At 34.6% G+C, this 26,560-nt stretch overlaps 2 protein-coding genes across 2 annotated transcripts in view; one reads left to right on the plus strand and one right to left on the minus strand.

The window, feature by feature from the left end:
• The window catches only part of LOC106130828 (dual specificity protein kinase splB), a 113,140-nt gene that overhangs the window by 49,180 nt on the left and 37,400 nt on the right, over positions 1-26,560 (plus strand). The window lies entirely within an intron of this gene.
• On the minus strand, positions 1,664-2,401 carry LOC132901902 (probable palmitoyltransferase ZDHHC24). Its single transcript, XM_060945071.1, has one exon. It carries the CDS (start codon positions 2,399-2,401, stop codon positions 1,664-1,666), a length of 738 nt encoding a protein of 245 aa, XP_060801054.1.

Consider the following 26,560-nt stretch of genomic DNA (forward strand, 5'->3'; position numbering starts at 1 on the left):
AAATGTATGATACGCAAGCCATGACGCAAGTGACGTACCATTACGACGCTTACCATTGAAAAACTTGTATCAATTGACAGAATTTTAATGCTTCATTAACTGTACTTACTTAATGGTCGGACGCTACGTTTAGTAGTGATAATAAATTATTTTCCTGATGTAATCCAACCGAAGCATACGCCGTAAACGAATTTATTATAATTAACTTTCGTGGATTGAATATTTTATGTTCAGTCTCATTTCGTAATCGGTTATCACTAGAATATAAATCGTCATGTTCTGTGTTATTTTAATCTAATCATATGCGTTAGTACGTCAATACGTACCTATGTGATTTGTAAATATTTATTTTTCTTTCTCTGGTAGTTTTTATTTTCCTGTCGTCTTAGATCTGGTGGTCCTTAGAAGATAAAAAAATATATATTGTAAGACTATAGGCAAAAATCTTAAAATTTTGAAATATAACAATTCTATCGTATTCTCTCGTCCACATTTCTATTCTTTATTTATTTTTTTATATACACAATATTATAATCAGAAGTATTTAATACAGTAAAAACAGAGCATTCTAGTACAAAGGTGCTACTTATTTTAATAGAAATCTCTTCAAGTAAACCCATGAGAGGAGAGATGAATTTTGGAGCGAATTTTTTTCTTTTCCAAGTTTCGATAATTGTAAGGTAAAAGTTATTAAAGAAAATCCTGCAGTGCAGTTTGTTACTGCTTCTTCTGCACTGACGCTTAGTAAGCCGCAGTAAACTTAATTTGAAATAATTTATTTGACGTCAATCAATGTTGTGAAACTAAAAGACACGACGATTATTAAGTGATGTTGAAATGTCCCATAATAATGGATTATAAATAAAAGAAATTGAATTTTAAATAACAGGTTCGTCGAAATGGCTCCTGTTTTATATGTTCTTATATTTTATATGTTTTTATAAACTTGATAATCACCTAACGTAACACATTACTTTGAGATGTGGGTAAAAATATGAGAGATAGAATCAAAAGCGATAGAAAGTTCTCTAATCGTCTCTTGGAGGACAGTGCGGGTGTTTGAAAAGATCTGTTATCTTTTCTAATTCTTCATCACGCAACTGATTAATGATTGGTTAATCAATTAAACGTATGCCATCAATTAAATAGTCATCGGAGTTTAAGAGGCTATAAATCAAAGTTTCCGTCGAAGGTTGTAATATTATAAGCGATTTATTGATCTTTTTAAAATTTCCCGCTAAGATATGGAAGTAAGAATAAGTTTTAAGTATATTAATGGGAAATTTTTGAATATATTGAAAGTATATACATAAATATGTGCCGTGTAGTTCCCAGCATCAATATAAATAAGGTTTTTTTTAGTTTACAGATAAAGACTTTCTAACAGTTTTATGACCTAGTAATACAAAATCACGCCTCTTTTCAGAGGAGTATAAAGGTAGTTAAAAGTTCCCTGAAATATATGCTTTAAAAATATATCATGAGGCATAAAATTAAAAGTGCGAAGTACACACGCAGTTCCATTGTATAGAAAAATAAAACAGTTTTTTAGACAAGAAGAAATAAAAATAAATACACCAATTTATTGATCAACATTATATTAAACATTAACAATACTAAAAACTTTGATTTAAAATATCATTCTATGCTAAATAAAAAATATTCAAGCGATTTTCAAACAAGTTTTGAATCGTCCATGTGGAGGACTTTCAACGAACGGCCACAACACAGCCCAATGCCATCTTGTTCCGAAAACGCTCATCAAATTCTCCTGCCACATTTCATGAGACAGTTTGGTGCCTTCATAGAATTTCTTTCTCAAAAGAGCATCATGCCAAGTAAGCCCCCTGATCACATTCTTTAAATGGAAATGTAGAAGCGCTGTAGACCATAAAAACACACCTATATTGATCATGAAAAACAAAGCACAAAGATCTTCTGTTCCCACACAATAACTTTTGAGTAAAATCCTCACCATAGGATTAAGCAATCGACTGATGGACAATAAGAGCCCGTACCCATCGAACTTGGAATTGGTGAAGAGATAGTTGTAATACATGGAGTAGATCATGGAAACGGTCAGATAGAACAAGTAGAGTAAGTAATACCGCTGATTGTTGAGTCCTATGCAGCGGTGCAGGAACAAGCAGTGATGGTCTCGTCTTTCGATGCAGACATTGCAGAGCTTACAATGCCACGCGTCGAAAGGTCTTCTAATTTTGCAGATATCACAGTAAACTCCATCGAGACTGCCCCTCTTCACAGTGGTGTCAGTGATGATGACCATGATCATGTTTCCAATGACGTTGATGAAGCAGAATGCAGACAGTGCGATGTGCAGCCCATGTTTGAGGTTCCCCATGGAGTACTGGGCGACTAATTCTGGTCGAACAATGGCCATTTCGACGTAGAAATAGCCGGGAGTCAGGATAAATAAGATGACACAGCATTGTATTTTTTCGAATTTGAGCCAAAATCTATAGTTTTGTTCCATTTTATCTCGACATTTTATTGACATTTTATTGACGTTTGTAGATCTGACAGAGGGCAAGGGCAAATTATGGTTCGTTGTTGAAATTATTAGCTGAGGTTGGTTATGGCTGTGATGAAGATACAGGACAGAGTAATAATGGAGACATTATAGGGAATTAAGTCGCCTTATACCTTTTTTAAAAATCATTAATCACGGGATTGATGTTTGACGAGATGTTTTTAAAAATATTTAATACATTAAATATTTGTATTAGACTTTGTTGCCACTTTGCCACCTACACATATTGCATGCCTGGCATATTCGCGGAGGTGAGACGGCAGTTTATTCGTGTCAAACTGCAAAATTCTGTAAGTTTCGTTTGTACGAAATTAAGATTACATGAACCTATTTATTAAATAATTGAATCTCAATATTATTATTAAGCCTGACAGCTGAATGTGGCCTATCAGTCTTTTAAGACTGCTGACTCTGTCTACCTCACAAGGGGTATAGACGTGATTATTTAATGAACGAGTGAATAATATCATAATACAGAACAACGAGAAACAGATGACCATTAAATGATTATACTACAAATCAAAACAGCAATTATTACCTTTTGGAGAGTAATTTCCAAATGATTGATGTGAGACTTTCATAGCATTATCATGTTATCGTCAGTGGCGCTTGAGAAATGAATCTGAGTTGAGCCGAGGCCACGATGCTGACATTTTGCAGGGCGACCTGATTATACTATACTTTAATCATATTATAGGCCTTCGAGAAAATTCCTAAGTTCTTTTTAAACATATTATTTTTTACCATTATATAAATAAATAAATATATATACGGGACAAATAACACAGATTGAGTTAGCCTCGAAGTAAGTTCGAAACTTGTGTTACGAGATACTAACTCAACGATACTATATTTTATATAAATAGTTAGATAGATAAACATCCAAGTACAGACCAAACAGAGAAATCAGATTCAGAAGAAAGAAGATTCGTTTCTCATCATGCCCTGACCGGAATCGAACCCTGGACCTCCGACGTCACAGCAAGCGTATTACCGCTGCGCCACAGAGGCCGTCTAACCTATATAGTTTCATTGAAGAAAGATTTTGCTGCTCAATACGTGTGACATGATAAAATAGAATCTATATCAATATTTTATACTACTCGTATGAGGGACGTGAATGAAGTGACAGAGTGTGCAGAGATCGTGGTTATGAAGAGATGTTGTGTCTGCAAAATGTGTAAGTTAGATACTTGTTGATACCATCTGAAATCAGGAGTAAACAAAAAGAAATTACTGATACGTCGTGAAAAAGAAATGATTGCACTGAACTTGCTTTAGCACGCACTCTATAGAGTGATGCCCAAAACGCTTAGAGATTTTGTACGACATCGCAAGCTGGGAGGTATTTTTGGTCACTTTATCGAGGTTTTATGAACGGGGTGCTTGAACTTCTGATTTGTTTACAGCGCGACAAGGAATGGCTTTTATCCTTTAAGATTTTTTTTGCATTGATCCTTTTGTATTAAAATTAGAAGATTCCTTTTTAAAGAATGAGATAAAAAATATTTTTTTTTTGGGTAAATGTTCGTTTCAAGAAGTATAAACCCAGATATTCTAATAAGTGGCTACTAAATCTAGTAAGTGGCTGTATAACCCCAGATATTCATCAATTTACAATTTAATAACCAAACCATTCATTCACTGACACTTACTAGTTTTAATTTGTACCACCCTATCATTATTTTAAGGCTCGATATACTCAGAAATGCGATGACCAAACAAGACGCCATTAGCGTCTATTATCCCATGTCAATGGCGCAATGCCGGCCAATTGTTCTCGCTTCGAATCCCAGAGCAATCTGAAGGGAACGGTACGTAGGTATGCCTCATTACAACACGACCATTATGATCTGTTTAACGCGTATGATAGATGGCCGACCCAGATGCTGGAAAGAGCAGAAAATATTGAAGACAATATCTTTAGTGACGCCCTACCCAAGCGATAATAGTATCGATAGAACAATGGTTTTTGATTATATAGTCGCCCAATTGTTCTCGATTCAGGATACCTAATTATATAAAAGGACACTAGAATGACAAATCAAAGCATAACCCAATCCACTGGGTCCAGTTCAGATAGACAGACAATATATAGATACATATACTTGAAAATATGGTTTTGTCTAAGGGTACGCTAAGAGGGGATTTTGCCAAATACTTGTTTAAGAAAAAAAAAGTCAGAATTTTAATTAAATTTTTATTTACTTGTTCCTATATACACTAGTTAAGATGTAAAAATAAAAAAATGTATTCGGATTTTTATAGATATTTATTTTCATTTATCTTATTCAAGTTAGACAAAGAAAACAATTGTGAACTCACAAAATGTCGTTAAAATGATTGAAGATGATCACACAATAGACACTAATCTTTTCAAATTGAGTTCAAATGTCGGCGAAAAGAGTCTTGAAACAGATTCATTATGTTATAAGTGATGTAGCTTTTGACAAACGATTGAGGTCAAGCTAACTCTGGTCAATATCCTTGTGTGACATAATCTTCTTCATATTCCACAGGCTAGACATTACGTGATGAATTACCGGTAGTATACGGTAATTTTGCTAGCTCCATTAAGAAAGCAAGGCTCATTAACTTATTATATTTTAGAATTTTTTCTTCACGTTCGGTTGAATCACCAAGAACTTGTCTGGTTAATGCAATTTTGTTTTTGTTAAAATAATCTTTGTCCAGATTGGTTATGTAATTCTAGCTATTAATTGTGGTTTCCTGTAATAGCTAGTTGATCTGCCTCTGAGAATTCAGTTATTTTGACTGTATGATGAAATGAGATTAAATTAAACGTCTTTTGAAAGAGTTTGTGATTGATAAATAAGATGAAGAGAAAAAAGTATCATGGCTCGAGGAATGATACTCGTATGCCTAATTACCAACTTTGAAAAGAAGCGTGATTTTGGGTGCAAATGTCACAACGTTATTTCATGATAAATAATGATATGCTGTCCTTGATGAAAAGAGGTTGGTTGCCAACAGGTTAACCATTTACCACAGATTAAACCTTTTAGATTACTTTATCAAATGCATCGACAAGCCATCTTCTACTCCATACTGCAAGTAAACCTCAATTTAGACATCACAAATTTGGTAATACATCCAATTTGGCGTAAGCTATATTTTAATGGCAGTTACATAATGTACTCCGAGTTACGAGTGAATTTGGACAACCAGGTCGTGATTTACGTGGTGATTAGTTGTGTATGTAATATGTAGTAATTTTAGATCATTTTTGAAGGTATAGTGGCCGCTAGGTTATGTGTGACAGTTTGTGTGTGTAACGTTTGACAGACATTCCCCCCATACCATTAGTTCTCCCGAGCAGTATTACTAGCAGAACTACTGGGATTGTACTTCCCAATAAACTTAACGACAGAAGGACTACTTCGTCTCTTTCACTCCAACGTTCCCATTCACACTCTGTATATTTTCCTAGTCTACCTGCTTTCATTCACCCTTTTCACATGACCCAACCATCTAAGCTTATTCCTATTAAATACCTTCTTTTTAAAACACATAATTTTTCTCCTCGAATTTGGAGAGATCTGGATCTACATTTGACCATCATTCAGGGTTAGGTTATTTATCATACTTAGCGTTAGAAAACTAGTAAGTAATTATTCCAAGTCAGATACTACAGAGTGATAAGGGAATGTTGAGATGTAAAAGAAGATATTTTATCAGGAATAGAAAAGGGTATGCCAAGATTGTTTTGGTCATGTGGAGAGTATGCATGAAAGCAGATAATAAATATACAAGGACAGCGTGGGTGAAAAGGTAAGTGTAGGAAGAACGAACGTACCTTGATAATTAAAGGACTTCTTGGATAAAGGTCAAGAGTATCCGAAACCGCCGAGCTTGCATGAAGAGAGTTATGAATGTGGATGAAGCGAAAGTAGTGTGCAGAGATCGTGGCAAGTGGAAAGATGTAGTCTCTGCCTATCCCTCCGGGAAAAAGGCGTGATTTTATGTAAGTATGTATGCAATTACTATAGAATTTCTCATCTAACATATGTATGTTAGATGAGAAATTCTATAGTAATTGCACTCTGCAAGGGGCATAGACGTGACCATATGTATGTACATATGGTCACGTCTATGCCCCTTGCAGAGTAGACAGAGCCAACAGTGTTAAAAAGACTAAATGGCCACGTTCAGCTATTTGGCTCAATGATAGAATTGAGATTCAAATAGTGACAGGTTGCTTGTCCATCGTCTAAAAAAGAATCCCAAGTTTGTAAGTCTATCCCTTAGTCGCCTTTAACGACATCCATGGGAAAGAGATGGAGGGGTACTATTATTTTTTGGTATTGGTGCCGGGAACCACACGGCACTCTCATGTAACCCATAAACTTTCTCACAATTCACTAACAGGGGTTAGTGAAAGCCGATCAAGTGCACGCGACTGTACCGCCAACTGTTGTAGATCACGTAACTGGTGGTTATGATATTGTTTCTATTTTTATGGGAACGAAAGCGGGGCAAAGGCCGGTGGAAGACCTTGCCTTTTTATAGCGGCAGATAAATGTCTTGAAACGAAAGCGTGACTTATCTTTTACAAACAGACAACAATTGGATGGATCTCGGTATTACGTTAATTGAGGAAATCATATAACGGAGGATTGGAGACTGGAACAAGTTGTGCCGTTAGGTGGAGTACGTCTTTCCCATGGATGTTGTTAAAGGCTACTAAGGGAATAGCGTGAAGAATAAATATTTTACAAAGAAACCCACTTTCGCTAATTATATTGGGCTATTAAAACTTGGTATTCTTTTTTTAGGCGACGGGTTAGCAACCTGTCTCTATTTGAATCTCAATTCTTTCATTAAGCCCAATAGCTCAATGTGGCTCAGTATGGCACAATACATACATATAATCACGTCTTTATCACTTGCGGGGTAGACAGAACCAACAGTCTTGAAAACACTGATAGGCCACGTTCGGCTAATTAGTTAAGATAGAATTGAGATTCATATAGTGACAGGTTGCTAGCGCATCGCCTAAAAGAAGAATCTCAAGTTTATAAGCCTACCCCTTAGTCACTTTTTACGACATCCAAGAGATGGAGCGGTCCTATTCTTTTTTCTATTGGTGCCGGGAGCCACACGGCACAACATTTGTTACCATAGGTTTAAAGATATTTATTTGACTCACAAAGAATTAAATTCACTTACAATGAGCCTTAATCTAATACAAAATAATAGTAAACAAGTAACGCGTTCAAGCAGTGTTAAATTTTTAAATAAACACAGTTGTCACAACAATAATTTAAAGCTTGTTCGTAACCATAAAAAGCAAAATAGCGCTTTCCCAAATTGGATGATGCTGATTTCAAGCGAAGGCAAGTCATGGGCAATCATGGGTGAATCTCGTCGTAGGCATACAAATTAGACAAGACAAATGAGGTTTGCGTAACGTATCGCACCCACCGGCTGAGTGGGCAGTTCGGGGCAGCCAACCGTACGTGACTTCATTTCCGAGGCGCATCTTTATTATAATTGCCAGTACTCTGACCCCACTCCACTTAGAACGCTTGTTAAAGTTTTGACATCTTGTTGAAGTTTAAGTAACTATATATATGTTTTTGTTTTTTTAAGAGCTAAAAAAAATAACTAAACCTAATAAAAATTAAGGTTAATCTTTTTTAAAACACATTTTTTATTTACACATTTGAAAAATAAAACTAAAATAAGATGGAGATATATTGTCCACTATTGTTGTCACTGTTTTTGTCACCTTTTAAAAAGAAATGTCAGTTACTATTTCTCTTCAGAAGAACAGATAAAACTTTGTGATTTATTCACTGTCACTTATTTATTCTTACATTACATCGAATACAAAATTACAGATGAGTAGGTAAAAAATTAAGATAACAGAGAAATCTTACTAGAAAAAAAACTAAAAGTTAAAAAGATATAATTAAAATTGAGACCTGTAAAAAAAAGCTAAAAGTTCACAAATAAGTACCGGTTTTGTAAAGATTTAGTAAGAAGACCACTTCACTGCAATCCACGGTGCACTTTGCGCAATTCACAAGTAGCACATCGCGATAATGTCAACAAAATAATATAAACAAAACAACCGACCAATTAGCAATGTCGCTAAGAAAACAAAAGAGTTGCAATGTTATTTGTTGATCGATGACGGTAACATTTTGACCAATTAACTTGTTAATTTAGTTAATTATGATTAAGATCTTATTATTGCAGATATAAGATAATTTATGGTCAAGTAATTGCTTAGTTAAGTTACGTTGGCATTGATTTTATCTGTGGCCAAGTGGAGGAAGGTTAGTTTGTGGTCACGGCGAATCCTGGAGGTGGCAAATGGGATACAAAGATAGGATGTTATAGATGACGATGATATGTAATGTACATAAATATGCTTTACAATGACTATAATGTTGTTTTATACTAGTTAATAAGTACCTAACCTCTTTGACATTTCTCGGTTAATAAATACGTTGAATAAGTTTCGTGAAGTGTCGTGTGGTTCCCGGCACCAATACAAAAAAGAATAGGACCACTCCATTTATAAGGTAAGAGACCCATGGATGTCGTAAAAGGCGACTAAGGGAAAGGCTTACAAACTTGGGATTCCTTTTTAGGCGATGGGTTTGCAACCTGTCACTATTTGAATCTCAATTCTATCATTAAGCCAAATAGCTGAGCGTGGTCATTCGGTCTTTTCAAGCCTGTTGGCTCTGTCTACCCCGCAAGAGATATAGACGTGACCATATGTATGTATGTATGTAAGTTTCTTGAATTAAAACATAAATAATAACCAGTTAAGATGCTAGAATTTTTGTTTTTAAACTTAAACAGAGAATAAATATATCAAACTTAAAAGGAATTGACAGGGAAAAGAGAAGAATAGAAGATGTTTTTCCGGCAAGATATAGGAAGAAAAGTGATCACTATCATTATATTAGTAATTAAGGTATAGTTTTTAGTTTATTTATTCCGACCATTGACAAAACATGGAAACGATTTGACAATGCGCGGCGAATGGGCGCGGCCAATCGATGGGACCGCCACCGTGGCCAATCGATTGCTCGGTGAATCGATACTGTATCGATATCCTACTATACAGTTTCGGATAAGGTCACGCACGTGACAATTTACTATGAGGACATAATTGTTTTGAACACAAGAGTACTGAGAATGAGCTGGAAAGAAGAAGGTTTTGAATGTGGATGATGAGAGAGAAGTATTAAGGCATAGTAGTAAGTGAAAAGATGTAGTGTCTGAGAAAGAGGCGTAGTTTTATGTTTATATAGATGAATAATGTAACGGAGAATATGAGCGAATGAGTGAATGAGTAAAACAGTAAATAACTTTAGGTTACTTTATGTTCTAGTACTTTTCCATTTGCATTCTTAGAATGTAAGAAAGATATCAGTAGAGATAGCTAACATAGGGATAGGCTTATAAACTTGGGATCTCTTGAAGGCCATGGGCTGACACTATTTGAATCTCGATTCCATCTTAAAGCCTTAAAAAAATCCCATAGTGTATTGGTGTCAACTGACCGTTTAATTTTTCGAATTACTAACCGGACGGTAACATTACAACAACATTACACAACACAACCATATTTTTGAGCAAATGTTATACATATGTACATAAAGTCACATCTATGAACCTTCGGGGTCAAAAAGACTGAATGGCCACGTTCAGCTGTAGGTATGGAACATTATTTTGTAAATAGATATATTTCATTTAGGAAACTAATGCAGTGTGAAGAAAGCAGGAAAGGTCTATAGGAATCATAGGAAGTGGAAATCCATGGTGTCTGCCTACCCCTGTGGGAAACAAGCGGGATGTAAATTGTGTACTTGTAATTAAAAAGGGGGCATTAGTTCAGTAGAATAATATCCTTTACCTACTATTGAATGTTATGCAAATTGTAGTGTGGCATTTCATTCATGGTTTATATTTCAATAGTCGATCTGTATCTTCGTGTCAGAGGTCAGAAATGTGAGGATTATATATCTTTTGTTTTTGTGTGTTTGTTATTATGTAACGTGTTAACAGAAACCTTATTGCGAAGGTCATCTGGATGTTCGAAGTTAATAAAAAACATCACTGACTTACTAATTGATTGATCTTTTGAGATCTAGCGTTGTCAGAGAGGTCAAGTGTTGACTCCCACTGAGTGTCAAATGAGTTTCCCAGTCATATAAGGATTAGGAGTTCTAAAGCTAATATTATAGCAGCTATAAAGTAATGAAAGAGTCTTCATTGACTCATAAAGAATTAAATTCACTTACAGTGAGCCTTAAACTAATACAAATCATAGTAAATTTAAGCAATGTTAAATTTTAAAATAAGCCCAGTTGTCACAGTAATAATTCTAAATTAAACTTGTTCGTAGATATGTTTTTTAATCTTTCTGTGAACAAAGTCAAAGATGTGCATTCTTTCAATTCATTTGGCAGTCTGTTGTACATTTGCGCTATATACATATGTTTACAATGTCACTTCTATTTGACGAAAAACCAGTACCTACGTATTGTTCTTGTCAGAATATTGCTAAGCTAGTAGTCACACTCCATTTGTAGAAACAATCTGTTGAGTTAGCCAATCGATGCATCAATAACGTGACAAGAATCGAACTGGCATCAGGCTGGAATGCGGAGGCGCACCAGGTCGCGGGGGCATATCGGCGCATGCGCAGATTACGCAACTATCATAGTATTAATCCGTGTGGTTGCCGGCACTTTGAAATAAAACTTCTCTATCACTTTTAAAGGATGTCGTAAAAGGCAACTAAGGGAATAAGCACACTAGTTTTTACCAAGATCCGATATGGGTTCCCTTGTGGTTGTCAGTTGGAAGATCATGGTTGAAAATCGCACCCCGGGCTCCTCTGCAGAGAGGTGAGGATGTTATCAGAATCACGTTAGAAACAAGAAAAAAAATATCAAACTCACACTGGCTAGAAATGAGATGCAAATCGGCGCATGCACACATTACGCAACTATCATATTATTGGGCGCAACGATACGTGAAATGTTAGGCTTCGACTTGAACTGAGGGTTCAAGCCTTAAATATTTAGTCTGAACTGAGATGACCTGAGCAGGGTTCAAAGATTTCCTATAATTTGCCTCTAGCTTGTCTTGTATTTGCCTGCAGATTCAAAGGTGACATGTTGAATTTAGTAACTTACGTTTTGAACGTGAGGTAATTTTTTTTTTTTAATTAAATTCGCTCGTTTTATTTTTAAAATAATTTTTTGGTTGAAAAATGGTTTTCGCACGCACTTCAGTTTACATTTACATATATATAATTACGTCTATATCCCTTGCGGGGTAGACAGAGCCAACAGTCTTAAAAAGACTGATAGGCCACGTTCAGCTGTTTGGCTTAATGATAGAATTGAGATTCAAATAGTGACAGGTTGCTAGCCCATCGCCTAAAAGAAGAATCCCAAGTTTATAAGCCTATCCCTTATTCGCCTTTTACAACATCCATGAGAAAGAGATGGAGTGGTCCTATTCTTTTTTGTATTGGTGCCGGGAACCACACGGTACAAATTTCATTCCAGTATGAAGCAAACATGCATATCATGTAACTTATTATCGGCTTATTCACACGAGCGCTTTTACATCCTCCGCAACCAGTTCTGTTATGGAGAGTTAAGTAACATCCTCTGTCAGAGTGAAAACTACCGGTCTCCGGTTCGATTCCCAGGCTTTAAAAGTTGATGAATTAATTTTATTGAGATGAAAATTAAAGATAATTTATCTCAACGGATGTACGTGTACAACCGTACTTCCTTAACTTGTATTTTTATTTTGTAACTATATATCGTGTATTGGTTAAGTTTCATTTCATTGCCTGTATTAAATTTGCTTTTGGGCCATTTTGTATTTTTTTACATACATACGAGTACATACATATAATCACGTCTATATCCCTTGCGGGGTAGACAGAGCCAACAGTCTTGTAAAGACTAATAGGCCACGTTCAGCTGTTTGGCTTTAAGATGGAATTGAGATTCAAATAGTGACAGGTTGCAAGCCCATCGCCTAAAAGAAGAATCCCAAGTTTATAAGCCTACCCCTTAGTCGCCTTTTACGACATCCATGGGAAAGAGATGGAGTGGTCCTATTCTTATTTCTATTCGTGCCGGGAACCACACGGCAATTGTATTTTTTTTTTTCTTGAATAAAAAATATTTAATCTGTATAACTTATCAAAACACACCTAATAAATCATTTTAAGTAACTTCAGGCTGTATCATAACGGTAACGTCTCACAATTAAATTGTAGGCATTTTCCTGGTCACCAAGCCTTGTGAATTTTCTGAAATAAACGTTTACATAACTTTTTGCTGTCCTTAATTTCATGAAAATAAATAAAGCAGTGGCAAAAAATGTCTATTTTACAAGTATTGAAATTTATAGGGACGTTTAGTACTAGTATATGAAAATACATATGAAGTTTTTCAATACAAGTGTTCTGTAAACGGAATGTTGAATCATAACTAAACAATAAAGATATATCCCGACTTGGTCCGTCGATATTGAGGGCACTTTCTCTCGGGATCACTTTTACTTCAAGGACGACTGCTTTCTACTTCATACTGCACTTATCACTCTAAATTGAACCTTAGAATTATGCCTAATTAAGTCAAAAATTAAAACATTATATTCGTTTGAACCAAATAACTCAAAAACTGTTCGACCAACAAAATTTGACACTGATAGACTGACAATTTATGATAAACTCTAGTAGATATTTATATGTATTATTGTATGTTTGTATGTACTTTATGTATCTGCACGTAATAATGCTAAGTCTGTTGTCATTAACGAAACTATTGATTACTCTTTATGCGATAAAGAGTAATCAATAGTTTCGTTAATGATGACATTGACAGTAGTTTGAATAATGAAAATGATGAACGTTTCTTTTTTCCAGGTAAAACTACGCGCCACTAAGACACTTCAACGAGCGAAATTTTAAAATATTATAAGAAGAAGAAAAACTAATAAGGTTGGTTCTACGGCAACGGAGCTCGATAAAAAAGAGGTAACATGCGGAATAAACTCTTTGTTGGTATAGTTTGTGAAGTCTAGAAAATCATAATAATAAATACAATCGGAATATCGATAACATTTTTTAATGTTAATCGATGAGCAGTAATACCAACAACTTTAGTAGAAACATATCTCTACTATATTGCAGAAAGTTTAAGTATAAAGTATCATTGTACACTCACACACATTTTCGAAGGCATTCATTCGAAACATGTAGAAAAGAAATTGTAAACAATTTAATTTCTATCAAAGAATACAACTACAAAGAGTGAAAGTAAATTATGGAACTTATTATTAAACGATTGGCCACTATTTGCGGTTGGTCACAAATACACGATTGTTTCAAATTGAGAGGATCGTAGAAAGTGATAATGGGATGTGGTTTTGTTAGATAATTTGCCGGGTATTGAAGATAAAAGAACCTAATGTGCCACTGTTATATGCTAGGCTTGTGGTTACATCATTTTAATTCACGAATAAAACGAGGAATATTTTCTTTAATTCAAGGCCCGGGTCTGGTACCTAACCTAGGTGCTAAAATAAGGGGGTTTTTAACATAGAATTAATCCGATTGAAGCCGAAATCTATGATATAGTTATTGTTTATTTAGCTTTGTTTTTCTAACGCGTGGTCGCACTCTACGCTCAATTATAAGCACTTCATAGAGCATGTAACCGAAACTGCAAACAACTCATGGCGGACGACATGTTTGTGACTTATCTACTCCTGGATCTGTTCACAGGCGGACCCCGGGCTCCTGTTCAGTGGGAACGCATAAGAAAGAGATGTGGCCTCTGTGGCGCAGCGGTAGTGTGCTTATCTGTGTCGCCGGAGGTCCCGGTTTCAATTCCCGGCTAGGGCATGATGAGAAACTTTCTCTGATTGGTCTGGGTCTTGGATGTATCGTTTGTATTTGTTCTAAATTATAGTATCGTTGAGTTAGTATCTCGTAACACAAGTCTCGAACTCACTTCGAGGCTAACTCAATCTGTGTAATCTGTACGGTAAATGTTTATTTATTTACCAAAGAAAGATATCAGGAGGTTATTTAAACGTTAATTTTTTTTTTTCTCAAGCAGTTTTCTAAAAGCACTGTGCTTTTAACTATTATATAACCTGGTCGACATATCTCCTTTGCGAATATCCTCTGTCAATCTGTTATGTACAATAAAGAGTTTGCAAACAAACAAACTTTCTTACCAAGTCGTTGATATGTTAATTGCATTGTATATAGTTATGTAATCCAATAAAGTTATTTGAAAGACAATTTAATAAGAAAAATAAATATAGGAAGCAGTTCTAGCAAAAGTAACAACTTAATTGACGGTTTTTAACAAATAAATGTGTCATGTTGTAGACATTTTAACGACACGACTTCATAACTATTTGACTGTCAACAGTTATTACGTTTTAAATAAATGTTATACAGTTTAAACACAAAATATTTTACGGGTAGGTTCCGTCAAGGGCTTAACTTTACTTTTAATAGAATGATAGCAAAAAAACAAACTGTCATCATCCTGACTTCAGAAAGTATCCTACGTCATGACCATGATCCAAGAGATATAAATACAGAAATTGTAATAGATGTCCCTGTAGATGTAGACTCCTGAAAGTCTTATATATCTATGTATATGTCTCATCAAAATCGGTAATTTGTGTTTAAATATCTTTTCCTCTACAATATTTTCCTGGTTCGTCATAACATTTAGAGAAGATTGACATTAAAGAAATGACAGCATCAAACATACATATATGCTACATGCTCTCACTTCTGCCACAGGAAACATTACACGCGTATTAAAAATATCATCTTACAGCGATATATCACAATGCTTGATCAACATGGAGCCTGAGGCTGGCATTAAAGATATCATTCCATTTGGATTAAAGGTCTCTTTATGACAAGTATAATATTTCAGACCATAATAAGTTATTAAGTAATCAGTCACTGTTTTTACGTTGAGACGTGACAATGGGATGTAAAATTGATATGGAAATGTGTCTAAAAAAATGGATCTACTTCTTATAATTTAAAATGCAAACTCGATAATACTATATTTTTTTAACTTGTGCGCTTACGGTGAAAGAAGACTTTAAGAGAAAGAGAAAACATACACACTCAGATAACTGGACCAGGATTCAATATAAGTTAGCTTTCCCTGTAAAGGTTGCAGAGGTCAGACGGGAGTCGTTTTGTGTACAAACTTGACTTACCCAATTAGGATAATCCTAATTGGGTTAGTCAATACATTTGGTCAATCTACTTGGTTGGTCATAGGTCTCATACCTAGGTCTCTCTGCAGAGAAGTGAGGATGTACATGGGAATCACGCCAGGGGGAAGAAGATGTATTGATAGAAATATAAATCTAAACTTTCTCTGGCCTTTATATTATTAGAAGTTTCGGAAAATTCGTCATAAGTTTGACGTGTTTGTTTGTGGCGTCATAGCTCACAAACGGATGAAGCTATTTCAATTTAGTTTTTCTTTTGGTTAAAGCTGATTTATGTGCGAGTGTTCTGGAGACATGTTTGATCAAAATCTAAAAGTCGTGGGAGTTGAAAGTGGCGTAGAAGACCGAATGTTGGCGAATATATTCTAGTGAAAGCTCATTGATAGAGAATACTGATGATTTAATCTAGAGAGTACTTAGTTTTACACCCGGTACAAAAAGAAATGTGTTAAGAAAAAAAATTGTCAGGTTATGTTTAATTTTAAATTATTATAACTATGCGGTTGGTTTGATGAACTTATATATGCTTTAGTCAGGTCGCAACAATAAGCATTCCATGAAACGAAGTATTCAATACAAATTAACGCAATCCCATGAGAGGAAAGTTGACTCATAAATTGACCATAATGAAATTTGTCAATACTTAAATGCCAATGTATAAGGTACCCGGAAAATGGTGGCCAGCGCTTAAATGGAATGAGATTGTCTGTATATCATAGTATGTATCTGTGGAGAAGCCAGTCTGAGGGGAAAATAATTACTTCCGACTTATATAAGTCTAGATGTTTTATTTTAATACTAGCTTTGCCCGCGACTTCGCGACCCGTGAACTTCGTGACATTTGACTTAGTGTTACACATAAAAAAAATATTTAAATTTAATTAATAACAAACTGCCGAGACTGTTGACTCTGTCTACCGTGCAAGGGATATAGACGTGGCGTATCTATGTATGAATGTTAATAACAATGGTAAATCATTGTTCTTCATTCTGGCGATAGTCCCGGAGGAAGGAGGAGGAGGAGGGAGGAGGAGGAGGGAGGAGGAGGAGGAGGGAGGAGGGTGGAATATTGCGTAAATCAGGGTTTTTACACGAAGCTACTACCGTCTGACCTTTACAACTCTATGAGGGAGCCTTATCCGGATTGTATCATGGTTATAAAAACTAATAAGCCATTACAAACTAAAAAATTTAGAACCTCATTACTTCGTAGAGTTAGTAAAAAATAAATAATCACCTAACTAATGGCGTAAAGTTTTTGTTTGTAAATTAGTTTTGCTATTTCTCAATCATATTTCATACAAGTACAAATTAAGCTATATATTATAATCATAACTACATTAACGTTATACTGAATCATTATAAAGAAATCTCAGAAAAACAAAACTGATTCGTTGCAAAACGTTACGATCAAGACATAATGAAAATTAACCTGATTCAAAGCCTCATTATTAAAATAGACATATATATATAGTTAATTTCGTAGTTTATTATCTTTATGAATAAAGTAAACTCTGATATTAATTAGATTATTATCTTTATTTAACAACCTTATTCTTATTAGTCCGCTTTTGTACCATCTCTATCTGTTTTGTGTTGTTTTGTTATGTTTTTCTCTTATGGTGCAATAAAGAGTTTTATCTATCTATCTTATTTAATATAAGCTGTACATTACCTACTTCAGAATGTACTGAGGATCCTACCCTTGATCTTAGAATTTCTCCAGTCTCATCGATTGCAACAATCCTGCAATTTTTATTACATACAGGAGAATCCATCAATTTTAATGGGAGCTATTTACGGACTTGGATGAACTGTATATATGTTATCAGAGCTTATCTTTCCGCTCCTGTGAAAAATTTCACGAATAAATTAGCGAGCGGATTAGCCCTAAAAGCGTAACAAACATACTTACAGACAGACTTTTTTATTTTCTCAAATGTATAACAGTATGGAGTATAGGTAATAGGCGCAATAAATACAATATAAGTATAGGTAAATCTTCTAATAATTTCAGCTAAAACGCAACTGGACTACATTATATCACATATTAACCTAATTTTAAGCAGAATATTACGTCGTTACCGTTAGCATAATATTAAAATTACCGATGAATTACCGCATTAACAGTAGGAAGTGTTCTGAACTCTTTATGGAGGGTAATTTGGAGAATGCGAAATGGCACGAAATGTCAGTAACGCGAGTGACTGTTGCCGAAATTGCAAATGAATAGTTATGAGTTCAGAGAGATATATTATATTCCTACATTTTCCGGAGGGGTAGGCAGAGACTACGTCTTTCTACTTGCCACTATCCCTGCTTACTTTTTCGCTTCATCCATTATTTTTTACATACATACACACATAAAATCACGGCCTTATCCTGGAGGGGTAGGCAGAGACTACATTTTTTAATGTTTATAATAAATTTTTATTGAGTACATATACATCCAATTACATTTTTATTTCTTTTGGGTAGACAGCTGAAAGGATTGGAAATACTGATAGGCCACGTTCAGCTGCATGGTTTAATGATAGAATTGAGATTCAAATAGTGACAGGTTGCTAGCCCATCGTCAAAAAGAAGAATTGCAATTTTATTAGTGTTTCACTTGACCGACTTTAACTCTAAAAAGAGAAGCAACTGGCACGTAAACAGACCAGCATGTAAAAATTCAATGCCTCTAATTAAATTTAAATCCCTTTATATCCCTTGCGGAGTAGACAGAGCCAACAGTCTTGATAAGACTGAAAGGCTACTTTCAGCTGTATGGTATATTTGTATACCTGTAATTCATACTTTTACGAAATTTAGATTAGAATTAATAATACAGCTCAACAAACACAAGAAATTTGGACAATTTTTGTCTAACGTAGCGTCCATCATCGATCATGTTGCTTCATTTGTCACGAAGGCGTATCGCTGCGCGTACGCATTGCAATCTCTCAAGAGTCTCTTGTACGCTTAAATATTCACACGACATTCTTTTTTTTTTCAAACGAAAGTAGAAAAATCATGTATCTTTAGTCTTATTAAAAAGAGGTAAAATATGTAACGTTGATGGTTTGTTTGCAAAAGGATCAGATATACTGAACTGATCATAAAAAAATATTTCACCGTTAAAGCGGTATATTATATACGTGGCTGGCCGTTAGTATCCAATATCATTGTTACAGTATGAGTCTTCCAAAAAAATCAATAAACAAAATAATACGACCCTTCCATCCCTTTCCTATGGATGTCGTAAAAGGCGACTAAGGAATATGCTTATAAATTTGGAATTATTTCAATCTCAATTCTATCATTAAGCCAATCAGCTGAATGGACTTATCGGTCTTTTAAGACTGTTGGATCTTTCTACCCAAACAAGGGATATAGACGCAACTAACTTATGCATGTATTTCATTAAAAAACAATATGAATACATATTTATGTGAATCCTTTTAACCCAATCTACAAATATATCATTTGGAAATAAAAACAAGTACTTACGTGGTGTGAAAATGTTATCGTATAGTGGACTCTTAACATACATACATACATACATACATATGATCACGTCTATATCCCTTGCGGGGTAGACAGAGCCAACAGTCTTGAAAAGACTGAATGGCCACGTTCAGCTATTTGGCTTAATGATAGAACCGAGATTCAAATAGTGACAGGTTGCTAGCCCATCGCCTAAAAGAGGAATCCTAAGTTTATAAGCCTATCCCTTAGTCGCCTTTTACGACATCCATGGGAAAGAGATGGAGTGGTCCTATTCTTTTTTGTAATAGTGCCGGGAACCACACGGCACTCTTAACGCCAGACAAAAAGAGTCGGTCTCGCCGCTTCATTTCGCGAATGACGTAAGAATTTTTTTTCAACACAAACACAAAGAATTCTCAGCTGTTGAACTGGTGATCTGTGATCGTAATGGCTTTCTTTATAAGCATGGCGATGACCGGCGTGACACAGTTTGCTTGGTCGCATTGTAATTTTGCGGCATATTAAATGATAATGGTAATATTTTACTTCTGAAATGAATTATTTCTGTATTTTGAAGACTGTTGGCGCTGTCTACCCCGCAAGGGCATATATAGGTTTCCATTGAGTGAAATACATACAAATAGTGCGTCTTTATCCCTTACGGGGTAGAAAGAACCAACAATCATGAAGCAACGCTCATAGATAAATTCTAGAATTGAGATTCAGACTGACAGGTTGCCAGATCGCCTAAAAGAGGAAATCCAAGTAAACAAGCCTTTTCCTTGATTGACTTTTACGATTTACACGGAAAGAGAAGCAGCCGGCACACACTAAGGTTGTGGCGGCATCACTAATATAGTATAAATAATATATCAATAATAAAGACTAAAAGGCCACGTTTGGCTTGATGTTAGAATTGAGATTCAAATAGTGACAGGTTGCTAGCCCACCGCATAAAAGAAGAATCTCAAGTATATAAGCCCATGCCTTAATCGCCTTTTACGACATCCATGGGAAAGAGATGGAGTGTTCGTATTCTTTTTTTCTATTGGTGCCGGGAACCACGCGGCACTGTTTTTAATTAAGTTTAAACTTCGGATCGAAATATTGTGTTTGCAATGAATTTCGAAATTAAGATGAATTTCATTTATTTTTCCCTGAGAAATGCTCGAGTAGTAATTGGGAGCATTATTCTTACAGCTATTACAGAATTTAGTGACACAAATCATTCATAAATTAAAACGTTTAATTAAAAAAATAATATAGTTAATACGTTTTTATTGAAACTTTTTGGTTATCCCTATATCGCCATGAAATCTAGATCTGCAATATGCCTAGACAAGTGCAACAAACCGACCTGCGTAATAGGCTACCGAAATGCCTGAGCATCGGCCTAGCCTTTCTAAACTCAGGTCGTTCACCCGCCAACCGCACAGACTTATCTCTCGTAAATTGACAAATTTTGTTACATATATATAATCACGTCTATATTTCTTGCGGGGTGGATGGAGCCAACAGTCTTGAGACGACTAAAAGACCAACTCCAGCTGTGAATAATGGAATTGAGTGACGGGCCATCGTCTATAAGAAGAATACCAAGTTTATAAGCCTTTTCCGTTGTCGCCTTTTACGATATCCATGGGAAAGATATGGGAGTGCTTCTATTCTAAAGTGCAGGTAAATACACGACATTTACGACGAGTTAGATGAAACCAAAGAATTATGCAGAGATCGTGGCAAGTGGATGATGTAGTCTCTGTTCCCGAGAAAGAGGCGTGATTTTATGTTTACGAGTATAAATCCCGATTAAAGTCGTTATGAAAAAAGTGTAAAATGCTTAATAACTAGTTTCTTAATAAATACATTAGTTAGTTCTAAAAACGAATGATTACTATTTCTTAATAATTATTTCTCCTCATTGTATCAATTTTATTATTGCTCTAAAAAATGATACACATATGTATTTGCAAAAATCACACTGATATGCAAAATTGCCCTGTGAGTAGATTGGTCTAGAAATATCAAAAGTTACAACGGAATCTTTATGAAGTGTAGGTGTGGACTAATTTAAATAAAAACGAGAGTATTACAAAGGTCGCCCGATCATTACCCGTTCTTGCGTCAATAAAAAGTAAACTAGAATGTCGATCGACTATTTTGTATAAATATAGAATAAATATGAATATAATTGAAAGCTTTTAAAGTTCTATACCCAAAAGTTTTAGAGGTTATAAAATTACGCTTCTTCTTCGGAGTGGTAGGCAGAGACTACATATTTCCATTTGAAGACTTTAAGAGGTAAAATTAAGATGAATTATTGCTTTCTGGATATAATTTTTTTAACGACTTTTTCATAAAAATGGTTAAAGTCGACCCAAATCCTTGAGAGTATCAGATCTTTTAGTCGTCTCTAACGATAATAGTGTCTCTATTTATTAAAAAAAAATATATATTGAAAGAAATACGGCATATAAGATTAATTCATTAACAGTAGCTAATGAAGGTTAACTTACGCAATACAAATTAATGTAAAACAATGTTTTATCTTTTGTGATAAATATACATACAGCTAACGGAAGTGTAATATTTTTGCAAAACATATTAATTTCAATAAAACATAGCAATAAATAACGTGTATTGAGAAACTGCATGTGCTCATTATTAGATTATATATGTTGTAGAGCGGACGCAATGGAGGCCGAACACTTTCTTGTAATTTTATTATATCTGTGGTTATTTCTGTGTATTTAAAATAGTTTATATTGTCAGTGTATGTGTCAGTAGTGTGCTCAAAATTGAAGTCATTGGTCCCGGCTTCAATTCCCATTGGTCATGAAAAATTATCTTATTCTATATAAAATGCATATACTCACGTCTGTATTCCTTGCGGAGTAGTCAGAGTCAACAGGCTCGAAAAGACTGAAAGGCCACGTTCAGCTGTTCGGCCTAATGATGGAACTGAAATCAAATAGTGTCAGGTTGCTAGCTCATCGACTTAAGAATCACAATTTTATAAGCCTGATCCTTAATCGCCATTTACAATATCTATGGGAAAGAGATGGAGTGGTCACCTAACCTATATTATATAAAAATTGCATGGGTAACACATTAAGTACTTGTAAAATTTAGCTTTTAATTCATGATATTAAAATTACAAGACAAGTGGTATTTACCTACTTAATATATCTTTGAAATGAATGCAACTTCATTATAATATTTATCACTCAAGTGTACAAATAACGCATTAATCTCGAAAATTTGATGAGTTTTGCGCAACATCGTCAGCTAACAATGTTTTTGTGCCTCAAAGCACACCCATCCATTATGAACTGTCAAATATTCCTATAATTTCCTGGAGATTCCATCAAATAACGCCCATGGACTCACGGCAATATGTTTTTTGGGCTTCGAGTGGCAAAAACTTTGTTTGGAGTGCAAAAAATGTGGTTATGTAACCCATCGCTAATATAGTTGAGTTGTGTTCCCTCATCTACATTTCTATTCAAAGTTTGAATAATTGTGAATTGGACGTTGTTGAAGAAAATGCTGCTATGCAGTTTGTTACCGCTTCTGCTGCACTGACACTTTGGAAGCGGCAGTAAACTTAGTTTTAAGTAATTTATTTGACGTCAACCAATGTTGTGAAACCATAAGATATGACGATTATTATGTGATATTGAAATGTCCTATAATAATGAGTAAAAGTTTTGAATTTTGAGTTCATAAAAGCGCGGAAATATCCTAATTGGATAAAGGTACAATTTTTTTCTATTGTACATATTTCATAATATATAACCAATGACTTTATGTATAGTGTTTGGTTATACATATATCTTATATATAAAATTTTCGTGTCACAATGTTCGTTTCCATACTCCTCCGAAACGGATTGATTGATTCTCATAAAATTTTGTGAGCACATTGAGTAGGTCTGAGAATCAGCCAACATCTATTTTTCTTACCCACAAAATGCAAAAAATTTTTGCCGGAACAACTAGTATATGTACGAGTATATTAACCTTAAAAATTCAATATAAATAATAAACTTAATATTAACAAATAAAATAGAGATTCCAACGCCTCAAGGCAGCATTGCCTCTAAATATTTAATATGCTTTTTTAGTATAATTAATTTATAAAAGTAAAAGGCGACTAAGGGATAGGCTTATAAACTTGCGATTCTTCTCTTAGGCGACAGGCTAGCAACCTGTCACTATTTGAATCTCAATTATATCATTAAGACAAATAGCTGACCGTGACCATTCAGTCTATTCAAGACTGGTGGTTATGTCTACCCCGCAAGGGATATACACGTGATTAAATGTGTGTATAATTAATTTATCTGCCATATTTAACTAAAAACTTATGCAATAAAGATTCATTCACTCGTAAAATTAAGGCAAAAACCTGTGGACATGCAATGCGAATCTCAATCCGGGAGTAATGAGTTGGCTAACACAAGCAAGCAAGCAGTTTCGACATGACGGCATTCGGACTGGCATTTGCGACATCTAGAGCTGAGCTCCTCAAAACTTCAACTACTTTTCGCTACATATGAGTATGTGTAGTTTTGACATTCTGCAACATACATATTTTAATGGGACTTTGAACAAGACGCGTGCGAGACGTAAGAGATTATAATTCCCTGGTTTGTAAAACTGCAAACTTAACCTCAATCGATTTGTTTGTAAACTTTAAAATTGAAATATGATTTAATTGTGAAAATGTTGATGTGAGTTATTAAAAAATATGTAAAAAATAATTACTTAATTCTTTTTTTTGATTCTTTATACCACTAGTGTCCCTTATTATGAGTCAATTAATATAAGTTAGAAAGTTTAGAATTATTGTTTAATCTATCAGAAATAATTGTGTATGTTTAAAAATCTTTTATGAAACTATTCATTTTTAGATTAATTTATATTCAACTTCGACTGTTATTCACACCTTAAATGATTGTTTAAATTCTAATATCATTATTCAATGTTACACACAGACAAAGCCGCAGGGGACGCATTATTAAAAACTTTACTATAATTATCGACAACTTAACACATGCAAACAATAGTGTTGCTAACGCGTTATAAAATATCGATATAATCAATACATTTCATTGAAATGCTGATAATTGAAATAATCAATGCTAAATCGCCGAGTAACTATCAATCCAACGTGTCTAGTGGCCGTAATGACCATGTGTGGCCTCGATACACTCCTTTCGCCGAGCTGTTGCGTTTGCAAAGCGGAATCACTGTTAAACGCTAGTTTCATAAAACTTATGTTGAATTTTATGAGTTTTGCACGATGATGTTAATAATCACGCCTCTTTTTTTTAAAGAATGACTACATCTTCTCACTTGCCAAGATCTCTGCACACATCTTTCGCTTCATCCACATTCATAACATCTATGTTCATGCAAGTTCGGTGGTTGAGGGTACATTACACTTTTCAGACATATGTAATTGTTCATTGGGAAGATCACATTGAAAACGAGATATATTTACAAGAACCTCATGATATATAGAATATCCTTACAAATAAATAGTTGTAATAACAATTAATAATGTGATTTATGAAATAAGTGTTCATCATCAGGTAACTTGACATATATTTTAAAACTCAAACGGTACGGCAAGCACTAATAATAAGCTAAATGACTTGAGAAACAAAAAAGAAATAAAACTTAACAGCGTTTTAATATCGACACGCTTTGCCAAAGGGGCCGTCCACTGCACCTTGCTCGAGTTTCTGATTTATGCGAGATACGGAGATATCGCTCTACTTTATGGTCTCGACTAGATGTTGGGAGGGTTGCCTGTGTTTATGGAACAAACCAGGTTTTTACCTACAATCTCGATAATGCATGTTTCGTTTTTCATTCATTCATTCATATGATCATGTCTATATCCCTTGTGGGGTAGACAGAAGCAACAATCTCGAAAAGACTGATACGCCACATATGGCTGTTTGGCCTAATGATAGAATTGAGATTCAAATAGTGACAGGTTGCTAGCCCATCGTCTAAAAGAAGAATTCCAAGTTAATTAATTCCTTAGTCGCCTTTTACGACATCTATGGGAAAGAGATGGAGTGGACCTAGTCTTTTTTTTGGCATTGAGAACCAGATTGAGAAACACAAGTATAATTGAAATATGTTGGTATGCGTAAAGTATCTTCTGCAGCAGAAGATTACATATGTATAGATAAATAATATTATACATTTATATACGGGACAGATTGCACAGATTGAGTTAGCCTCGAAGTAAGTTCGAAACTTGTGTTACGAGATACTAACTCAACGATACTATATTTTATAATAAATACTTATAAAGATGAACATGTAAAATATGTATGTTTAGTTTCAGCTATTTCTCTTCATTTGTTTAGGCTATTCATTGTTAAATAAATATGATTTTAAAGTATCTGTTGAGGAAAAGCACAGATTAAGCTAGCCCCGATGTATGTTCGCGACTTGTGTTGTGAGATACTTAGCAACTCAACGATGTACTTACTGTATTTTTTTAATGAAAATCCAAAAATCCAACTCTCAATCAGATTTTCAACATAACTTCAACATGAATCGAACCCGGGATCTTAGTCATGTCCTACAAATTTACCACTAAACTACAGAGGCTGACAAATTTATATCATACAACTCTGAAAACAAACATTATCATTATTTGACATTGGCTCGCGTCCGTCTTCCCTCACCTTTGACATATCAATGTGAACTGTTATACAATGGGTGTAAGAGTTTCATAACTACGACAGATAAAATTTTGTAAGGTGAAGCTATAAAACAAAATGGACACAGAAGTAAAGCTGAGTAAATAAAGTCATGTAAGTTTTGAAGATCATTTTATTACTGTGGTTTTTAAATATGGAACGAGTTTTCATTTATTAAATTCAATTGATATCAATTGGTTAATTGACACGGGGGTTTGGCAATTGTTTGATTTAATATCTGTTGTAAAAGTTAAAATAATTTGGTTTTTGGTATGTAAAAAAATTAGCAAAATCCGCTAAGGAATTAAAATATTTTTTATTTACCTCTTACTCTTGACTAAAACAGATATGTGGTTATCCGAGCTTAATTATTGCTTAAAAATCAATTAACTAAACATAAATACATACATATAGTCACGTCTATATCCCTTGCAGTAGACAGAGCCTGTTGGTTCTGATTTTAAAAGACTGAAAGGCCACGTTCAGCTGTATGGTTAAACGATGGAATTGAA

This window comes from Amyelois transitella, chromosome 7, assembly GCF_032362555.1.
Source record: "Amyelois transitella isolate CPQ chromosome 7, ilAmyTran1.1, whole genome shotgun sequence".
Classification (NCBI taxonomy): Eukaryota; Metazoa; Arthropoda; class Insecta; order Lepidoptera; family Pyralidae; genus Amyelois; species Amyelois transitella.

Excerpts from the sequence above, each read along its gene's own strand:
- LOC132901902 (XM_060945071.1), bottom strand. The coding sequence starts at position 2,401 with ATGGCCATTGTTCGACCAGAATTAGTCGCCCAGTACTCCATGGGGAAC.